The sequence below is a fragment of the Cryptotermes secundus genome, unplaced genomic scaffold (assembly GCF_002891405.2).
Source record: "Cryptotermes secundus unplaced genomic scaffold, Csec_1.0 scaffold831, whole genome shotgun sequence".
Lineage (NCBI taxonomy): Eukaryota > Metazoa > Arthropoda > Insecta > Blattodea > Kalotermitidae > Cryptotermes > Cryptotermes secundus.
The window spans coordinates 161977-172421 of NW_019744130.1; the positions used below are offsets into that span (position 1 = coordinate 161977).

Consider the following 10445-nt stretch of genomic DNA (forward strand, 5'->3'; position numbering starts at 1 on the left):
TGACTCTGTTCATGTTGGAGGGCTTTAATTAACAATTGTATTGTTTCAGATGGGGGAGCTGAAACAACACTTGCTGTAGTAAATTGTTGCTTAAAGCAACAATTCTTACATTTTGAATAGCATGTCTAACACTGTGTAACATGGAAAATATTGTATGTAGCTCCAGTGATGGAACATTGACCTCTAATATACAGGAATCACAGAGAACCAAAAAATCTATGTCAGATGGAGGTGTGTTGCCTCTCAGTATAAGCAAAAAACCTTTTAAAATTTTTTCTCAGACATTATCTTCCACATATGCAGGTTCACTGCAGAGTGGAAAAGAAGACATAGTGATAATAAAAGATGGAACTAAAATGCAGAACACATCTGTCAGTGGAGTAGAAAGGGGGAACATTTCAGTATTCCAAAATGAAAAGGAAACCATGGCACCTGGAACTGAAGATCACGTGAAGAAGAAATCTTCTGATGATGACATAGTTATTATTAGTCACAAAATCGTGCCTCGAAGAATATCACCGGGTGCTGCAGAAAGATTAAAAAATGAAGCAAAAAAGTTACATCAAGAACGGTACAAGAAACGTGTAAGTAGGGTACCAGATTTGTCAGCTTGCAATGACACAACAGCAAAAGCAGCTATGTGCCTACCAGTACAACATAAGAGCCATCATAGCCGTAATAATACTGGCCTCTCAAGTAGTATCTGCCAGAATACAGTGATCTATAATAATACTACAACATTTTCTTCAGAGGATATTAAAATTATAACCAATAGTGAAATTTCAAAACCAGAAAATAAACAGAAGATTCTTTTGAATACAGTAAAAGCAGTTACCATCAGAGAGGTGGTATTAGAAGACCCAAGCATTTTGTTGAAGAACACAAGCCAAGATGTACGACTGATCTCAGGAAAAAGTAGTGCTTGCAACTCTACTACTACAGGCAAAAATGAAATTCCACAAGCTGCAACATCAGGCAAGAGAAATAAGTCTGCATTGTCTTCAGGTCATAAACTTACCCTCTCCAGACCAAAGTCCTCACAAAAGAAGAATGAAAAGGAAGGTATAGTACCTACAAGAACAAATTTAAACAATATAAAGAACAACAGGCAGTCTGGATTGTATTTTGAACATTCTGTAGGTTCACCATCTAAAATGCTTGCAGGAGAGATTGAAACCAATAAGGACAATAGTGTAATTAAACCTTCAGAAAATTCTGTTTCGCAGTGTGTAATATCATGTTCACTGTCACATATGGAGAAGGAGAGAAATGCCCAGTCTGAACTGGAAGAAAACATTAGTTTCAAGCAACCAAATATATCTATTTGTGAACTTTCTGCAGTCTTACAGAAAAAGCCTTGGTTAAAGGTGTCACGAAGCAAGCAAGAATGTAATACTAACTCTTCTTCAGACTTTATTGCATTAAAGCCTGCAGCAAACATGAATCAAGAGAAACCTAGGAGACCAACGCATGTTCTCAATGTTACAGATACATTCACAACACTAATCACAGAAAAGGAATCTGTTACATTACCATCAGATGTGTGTAACACTGTGCTGTCACACAAGGAGGCTAATACTGTGAAAGGACCCATTGCAGAGTGCGAGCCTCATAGCAGCAAGGGCTGCTTATCCTTATGCATGAGAGGAGACTCTGTAAAATGTAATTTTTCAAAGAGCATTGAAGTTCCCTCAACATCAACATCAGACAAACAAACTGCAGTTCTGTATAGTGATTCATCATTGGAAAGAAGGAAGACAACACAGAATGAAGCATCACCTCCACCAGATACGAAGGTGAAATTGACAGTGGATCAACTGCATAAGTATATTGCAGCATTATTCATGGATGTTAAGAGCAATGAAAACGAGCCTTGTAGCCACTCATCAGACAAAGAAATTGAAACAAATTTGACTTCCACAATTAATAACGCATCAGTGCACAGTCCAGATGTAATGTCTGAAAGTAGACGTGTCACTACTAGTGTCTCAGTTACTTGTAAAGGAGGTGAGTCTGCAACACATGATCAGAGTGTCCATGGTTTGTTGTTATGTTCAGGTTTCAGAAGTGAAGGGAAAGAAGCTGGTATTTCGCCAGAAGTGAAGCGGAAGAAAAAATCAAGTTGCACCTCTACAAATGGTACTGTGTCTTCCTCAGGTAGTTCTGTTGCTTGTATAGGAAGTACATCTGCTACACATAAACAGAGCTCTACAGCTCTGTGTCATGCACAAGAAGATGTGATGGAACCTGTTATAACCATCACTGAGTCAGAGACAACCCATCCTCAGTCAGAAAATTTTAAACTGTCGCAAGAAATCTCTAAACATCCCAGTAAATTCTCACTGACTAAACATAACAGTTTTGAGATCCTGATGGCTGGACAGAAGACTCCACAAAAGAGATCACCAACCAAGAAACTGAGCAAAAGTTCGCCTATAAGATATATGATAAATAACCGTTCACCACATAGTGGGAGGTACAGAACCACATCTCCAAATAAACCTGATGTGAATAGAACGTTGAAATTTGGCAGTTGTAACACTGAGACAAAGTCAGGTTCTCTTCCATCAACCGAGCCAAAAAATCAGAGCTCAGTATCTGAATTTTCCTTCTCAAAGGAATATGTTTCCTATTTTGAGGCTATAATTGCTGAAGTTTTGAAGGACAGAGACATGTTATGTCTTATCAGTGAGGAGGAACTGAAGATAGTAACCAGCTTTTGGAAACTGGAGACTCAGGTGAAGAAACTCTACATCCGAATGTTGAGCAGGAAATATACCTGGCACCGTGTATCAGATATCAAATATGAGGATATTAACGTGCCTGCAGCTTTCATTGAACTTGAAGTGTTGGGCTTAGTTATGTCAGGTGTGTATAATTTTGTCTCAGTTGAGGTCCATGGAGTTTTAATATACGTAATTGTTTGTGAATTCCTTTAATTGATTCTCTGGAACTATAAATTTTCTTGGACAGCTCAGATATTGATAGACTAGACACTATCGTTAGACACGTCCAATGATACAACGCACGCAGCCACAAGAGTAGAACACATCATAAGACATAATATACACATAACATTAGAAACATAAGAAGAACGACCCCCATGTGGATGATCAATAACATACACAAATTTAAAATATGACGTATGAGATAATAGGTTTTAACAAGTTTTAAATACATAAACTTTATTATTATATAAGGACGTATACAAATTTAATATTATTTGTAAATGGACATATAAAGGCAAGCAGTGAAATGGTTGATGGATCGATACACCTGAAGATGGCAGCATACTGCCGAAACATGTAGTGTGGAAGTGGGAAATGGGATTGTATGTACTTGAAGACTGTTAATACATACACATTATGAATTAGTTTCAGGCTTTTATATCACACCTTCATGGAGAAAATGTTCACACTTCTACTGGTGAGGTATAATATATGCATCCATTCTGTCTACCCCCTGACAGTGGGTTCTGTGGGAGCATCCCACATTATCGCGCATTTCTGCAACGCTCGCTCTTCACATCACTTTTCACCATCACACGCGCTAACCAATCTGATTGCTTCAAACGTTCATATTTATACTGGGATCGCTCCTGGCCCGCATCTACGTCATTATGCGCGCTAGCCAATCAATTCTTGCTCCTCACTTTCGAGTTTGGCTCCGCCCCACCGACCAGCGTATAAAAAGGAGCGACTCCAAAGCCGAGATATTCAGTTCAGTTCGGCAGTATAGTCAGCCACACAGCAAGCAACTTCAGCCAGCAGGCTTCGTCGCCAGCGCTCGGTCTTCGGAGACATCGGCAGGCTGCGCCGGGCACGACTGCCTCGGCCCTCCAGCGCTCTCACACCCGACTCACTGGGGCACCGCGCCTGGACTCGCCGGTGGTCGTGTTACGGTCCGACCCACTGGGCCTCTGGCTACACTGCCTCATGGCTCCTGCGACTGCGCTCAACGACTAGCCTTTTCACCAGCCATTCACCGTAACTAGCCTTTCTCCTTACCGGCGCTCGCCGCGCTACCTCACCGGTCAATCATCTCAGCAGCCACGGTCCTTTCCAGGGCCAACAAACTGTTCCGAAGAAGTGGGTTGTCATAGGAGTAGCGACAAGACTACACACACGTTGACAAGAGAGAGCCCCACAGTTCTTTCATTTATTCACCTTCCATAAATCCTGTTGAGAGTACTCATGCGGATGTGGAGGTTGTCCTAGTTACAGTCACAACTAAGGATTACAGTTGTCATCTAATAGCATACACATTTGTATAAAATACTGATAAACATATACAATATAATAAATAAGTTAATTTTAGTAGTAAAAATAGTGGCAAACCTTATACAATTTGTAAAGTTTTATACAAGTGTATTAATTAAAAAATCAGTAGTTAAAATACGTTATTAATGAGTTTTGTATAACATACATTGATTATATAATAAATTGAAATAAAGACTAGTATACAGTAATATAAAGATTGTGTATATCTAAAATAAGCATCTAAAAACCAGAACACAGACTGACAATCTTGTTTTCTTTTAATTGTAAAGCAAGACAACTACTCGCATCTTAAAAAGATTTATAACCAAAATATTCCTGTAAAGAATAAAAAGAATGTAAATATAAAAATTGTTTTAATTGTACCTCAAAACTCTTAGTGTCACTCGATATATCCTTAATATGTTGTGGTAGATTATTATAGACCTTTGTTCCTAAACAGTAAACTCCATTTTGGAATTTACTCAAATTTACAAGAGGCTGATGGAGATTATTTTGCTGTATGGTATTTATTCTATGAATCTCTGAATTTACTATGAATTTGTTTCTGTTTTTATCACAAATAGCATAAGAGATAGTATGTACTGAGATGCCAGAGGTAAGATTTCTAATTCTCTGTAATTACAAAACTCACAAAATATTTAATGTATAATTTAAGTCCATTATCATTTGAAACTCTGTAAATTAAGATGTTTCTGATTTAAATGTATCGGTAGTTTGTGTTGTCATGATGCCCTACATGGGTTCAAAGCCATGATGTATACAGTCGCATAACACCGTGGTGATATTGATGGTATAGGCACACACCAAGAGGTTATAAATTGTATTTGCTCTGTAGTTATTGATGTAATGACTTGCACACTACAGAGTGTTGCTGTTATGAGGTTAGCTCTCCTGCGTTGGAGATTCAAAGCTGGACTTTTAACTCAGAGCTCACTCTCCTGACTGAAGCCTTTTTATTGTTTTCTCTAGTCTCTCCATGGAAATGCAAGGAGAGAACTTCAATCTTTTGCTGTATCCTGATGCTATCAGTTAATTTAATTTACATTCCTTTTACATCATATGCTAGTGCATCTAGAGCTTGAATTAAGTAATCAGAGAATATAATGATGCATAATCTCTTAATATCTGTATTAAAAACTGCGCCATTCTCCTTCATGTTTTGTGTTCCAGGCATGGGAAATATAGACTGTGAAAGCAAGAGTGACTATATTTGCTTTGAGAAATAAAAAATAATTTTCTTTATTATTTTATCTTTGATGATTCATTTGAAATAATTGCAGATTATAACTCTGAAGAATTAGAAGTCCTTCTATACATGCTGAAAGTTCCCGAGCTAAGGTCATTGTGTCGAACTTTTCGCATTCCATCAACTATGCAGCCCAAGCCAAAACTGATTCAAGTTTTATTAGAATATGGGAAAAGTCAACAAATCATGAGTGGGAATAAAAGAGGTGATTCTATATCCATTATTAAAAGCAGGTATGTAGTTGTGTACTAGCTCCAAAACAGTAGACTAAATGCTACCAAACAGTGGTGCAGATGTGTATGCAATGAATCTTTGAGTCCTACAATTTTTTTATTTATGATGTGTCTTCAGTTATGTCTGTGTCTTGTCATTCTTGATATTTGCTAGAGTAATGCCCAGAAATATGCCAAAAGAATTTACTGTTATGTTTGTGGCAGTGTGCAACCCAGTATCTCTTAATCTTGCGGACAGAACTTTTCTTTCTTGATGTTCATGACAGTGGTAAATGTAATCACCATTGTGGTTTCACAATTTTGTATGTGTTGTCACATATCCTTCAACCAGTAAGTGACTTTTTATCACATACCAGCAAATAACAATGGATTTCTTTGTTCATATACAATACTGAAGCAATGTTCTTTACTATTGTTACAATTCTCTCCTTCTTTGCTTAGGAATGTCATTGTGTTCACAGACTGAGGGAGGTCCTTGGCCACTGCATCAAAGTCTGTGCAGAGGGAAGGGAGGTCTTCCACCATATTCTCCTTCTCTTCTCCCTGCCTCACCAGAATGATGAGGAAGACAGAGAAAGCTCAAAGCAGCTTCTGTTGTTACATTATGTTAAGACAAGAAGAGTAGAATTTCCTACGTATGTAGTTCTTAAAACTAGGCCAATTTTCTCTTCAAGAGAAGATTTGATCAGGTATGCATAATCTTGACCAGTGTTATAACCTTCAGGAAAATAGTTTGTTTGCTGAATGAAACTGTATTGTGGCACAGATGTAGGAAAGAAATAATGTGAAAGGAGTTGCGTTTGTAGATTCCAGAGGGAGTACCAGTTTGTGGGTTCAGTTTGTAAAAGGCTGTGAGTGGCCTCTTGCTTTTACATGTTTACAGACATTTGCAGTAAGAGTTTTAGAGCACCCAAAGTAAATATTGTCGTGTTTAGGGGTGTGACTATTAGGCAGAGTTTGGATTAGTGAATTGGATTTATTGACCACTTGTACACACCACTTGGATCTACAAGTAATTACAGCGCCACTGCTAATCTTCACAGTTCATGGATCACTCTTTGTCAGCTGTCAACTCAACTATAGCGCCATCTCTTCTCAGCCTCCTTTTCAGAGGTTAATTCAACTTCCAGCCCTCAAGTGAACTTACTCGCAAGCCAGCTACTTCACTTCACTCACCTGAACTGCACTCAGCTGGCCTGGGGTCCTCGTTACATAGCCTCGGGGCATAACCAACAGAAAACACTGCCTTCAGCAGTTTCTGTTGTAGTTATGGGCAATTGCTTAGTGATAGCCTGGATTCTGTTTCTGCAGGAATATGTTTTGCTGAGAAACACACATTCCTTCTTGTGATCATTGCATAGCAATGGTACTACATGTTACATTCCTCCCTCATTAAGGTTGTTCCTCCAAATGGCTTACAGGCTATTTCTTTTTTGAGGGCTGTGCTTATGACATCTGTGCTTTGTTTCACCTTTCTTTCTGTGGCTTGGTTTTCATGTTGACTTCTCTCAAACCACACTCGCTCCACACTCCTTAAGGCCGTTTGTCACAAGTGGTTCCCTCAAGGTACCAGCCGGTCCATCATGTACCTGTGGTTGGTGCTGTGAAAAGTTTTGAGAGTGGTCAGTGCTCCTACATTTATGGTTCTGAATTTGTTAGTGGTCTCTTCTTTAGATTTGGTGGGGACCAAAACTTCCACAATGTCCTGTCATTTATTTTCTGCAGTCAAATGGAAGTCCTGACTATTTGCTTTGTGATCTCCAGCTCTATGGTCTTCCTGAAAATCCTGCCGAGTGTTGTCCTGCTTTCCAGAAGTGGCTCCTGCCTTGAGCCTTGGTTCCTCATTCCAGCGATGTCTTCCAGTTTTGCTCGACGCCTCTTCCCAATCGTCTTGTCATTTGGGGGATCCTCTTGCAACATTGTCCTGGCCTTGTCCCCTACTCCATGCGGGAATGCCATGGCTGGCCCTTATTCGGCTCATTGATAACTGCCCTTTTCAAGGCCTTTTTTCCTTCTTCTCTTCTTTCACTTCCTCATACTCCTTTTTCCTTGTTTCTTTCCCTTTATATGTTTTACATTTTGATTTATTTTTCAACTTTTTCTTACCTTCCTTTCTTCCTTCTTACACTCTTTCTTTTTCTCCCCATTGACAACAATGCTTTCAAGGGCCACTAGTTCTGATTGGTTTGCTTATGGTCTTAGTCCAATTCCTGCCATCCCTGTGTCACATACCAGTTTTTCTCTGCTTGAGTTCCTCTTCTACACGATAATGGAGCTAGCAGATCCTTCCAACACATTGGTACCTATCTGCTGAACAACATGGTGGCATAGAACTATTAGGCTTATTTTGGACTCTATCCATCATCTGGTGTATAGAAGTGTATATGGTGTCATATCCCAGAAATAGGTTGCAATGATGGGAGGTGGATGTTACTGGTGCAGGGTTATGTGCAGTGATGTGTTTTGATGTTAACAGTGTTGAACCCCCAGATTATACAGCTGGAGAGTTATTGCATTGTTGTTGGTATTGCTCAGCAAGTATTATGTCATGTCTTTATTGTTGATGCTTGTTATTAGATTTTATGAGCAAACGGCCATGGGGATTCGTTGTGCTGACCACGCGACACCATCTATCTGCAAAAGTTGCACTAAACTTCGCTGACAAACGGTGGTCGCTCGATCGGTATAGTTTGCTTGTGGACTAAAATTACGGAGTTTGTTTGTTTCTTGTTTAGTAGTGTATTATACGATGTATTCTTTGCAGATTTGAAAAGGCAACTGATTTACTGATTGATTTGATGAAAGCTTTGACTACCAAAAGCTGGGATGAAGCTCGGGTGTATGGCCAGTTTGCTCGAGAGCATTTCAGAACAGTGCTAGAGGATTCTGCAGGAAAGTGAGTTTGTATTAAAATTACAATTTAGCACTGAGTAATTCACATTACGTCCCAATTTGAAGCTAGTAGCATCTGTCTCTGGGAGGAAGTTTCACTTTAAATTTGAATCATTTTGAAATTGATTAATTCACCTACTGCTGGCCTAGGAGCTGAAGTGTGTATGCAGTGGTCTGTGTGATTATGAACAGAAGTGAAAGATGTTATCTTTTGCAGTAAGTTTATTGTTATTAATATATATTGTTTACAGCACTTCTGAATGTGTTCAGTATCATATTTCCTTACTTAAATTATCTAAGTGAATCATTTTTGTCTGATGCATTTGCTATGTTTGTGCCATAAGAGCTTGTATATCAGGTTTGAAAAATTCTGTTAGTACTAGTTATATGAAAGGGAAGTGGTTCTAACAAGGTGCTGTAGTGATGGAAGCTTCTGTTGTGCTGTGTATGATTGTATGGTTGTGTGTGCTGAGAATTTTAACATAATGATGAAGCCCATGATGTTTCTGCAACTCTAACTAGTATCAGAATCATAGCTGTGCCATGTTAATATTTCAATCAAGCACTGTCCAGTTAACACTTTGCGGACTGCGCACCCTTTAAAAGGTTTTTCGCTTTTAAACATGGCGGACCGTTCGCGTGTTAACAGGTTTTTAGAACACGATAAGTTGCAACACACTATACATCTGCCTGCAGATGTGTGATAAGACTCTGGAATGTTTAGTTAGCAGTCAGTAACTTGACCTCGCTGTTTACTTAACCGACTATAAAGGAAAATGCTTCGCCTTCTTCAAGCTCTGTGTATCAGCCAGTAGCTAGTGGGGAGAATGGATCAAGGACAAATTCTCCTCCGATGACCTAGCTGACCTGCCTTGTGAGACGCGTAGTAATGGATTAATTGTCATTCAGACAGCGACAGTGACGGGGGACAACAAAGAATTATGGCTTCAGACAGTAAAAGTGACAGTAGCTCCAACGATAATGCGGGTAATAACATTGCGCATAGTAACATTGCGGGGACAGCAAAAAATGTAAAAAACATCTAAACCCTGATTCAAAATTGAAATACAAAGCATTTCTGATGAATGTGGCAAAGGCCTGGGCTACAGTCCAGATAGTGGCGGCAGAACCAGGGTCACACAAAGACTTAGTATGACTGGGCCCATCAACTCCCACCCCACGAAGGCCTCATGTGGACCCCCCAGGGCGACTCTTGAGTGATATGCGGAAAAATATATTCGTGAAAATTGTGAAGAGTGAACATTCTAAGGGGAAGAATACTAGGCAATGCCATGTTTGCACAGTTCACAAAAAAAGGAGTATGTCTACATTTGCAAGTTCTGTGTAAAGTTTCCAGAAATATCACACCCTCAAGCACTTCTAGGAGCATTGGTAAGTGTTCTCCAAAAATTTAGTTCAAAAAATTAATTAGGAGATTTTATATTAATTTTTAAAGTGAGCAGTGCACAAGTTAGGGTAGCATGTTTAAAAATGCCGGTCCCCAGGGTGATTTAAATATTTAAATCACCGGTTCGTGAAGTGTTAATTTGTAATTTGCATATAACATTTATCTCTGTAGTTTGTTTATTATTTAATTAGAAGTCAGTATATTCTACCCTTTCTTGTACGTTAACAGCTTTCATAGCTGCTTGAAAATTTCTGTTGTCATCCTTTGTTGTAGATACTTTATTGATAGACTGGTTCCCACAGCTGACAAGACACTCTTCTCACATAGGCTGGATGCGGTAGTCCATAATTTACAGCTTTCTGCAATTTAACTTACCTTTTTTTTTT

At 39.0% G+C, this 10445-nt stretch overlaps 1 protein-coding gene across 1 annotated transcript in view; it reads left to right on the top strand.

Moving 5' to 3' along the window:
* Positions 1–303: 303 nt before the first annotated feature.
* LOC111874544 (fanconi-associated nuclease 1) overlaps positions 304–10445 on the top strand; it is a gene marked incomplete at its 5' end in the record, with an annotated part of 40118 nt that continues 29976 nt past the window's right edge. Inside the window, 4 exon segments of the mRNA XM_033755490.1 lie at positions 304–2868; positions 5561–5759; positions 6221–6448; positions 8524–8655. Coding sequence (XP_033611381.1) covers positions 304–2868; positions 5561–5759; positions 6221–6448; positions 8524–8655 — 3124 coding nt within the window.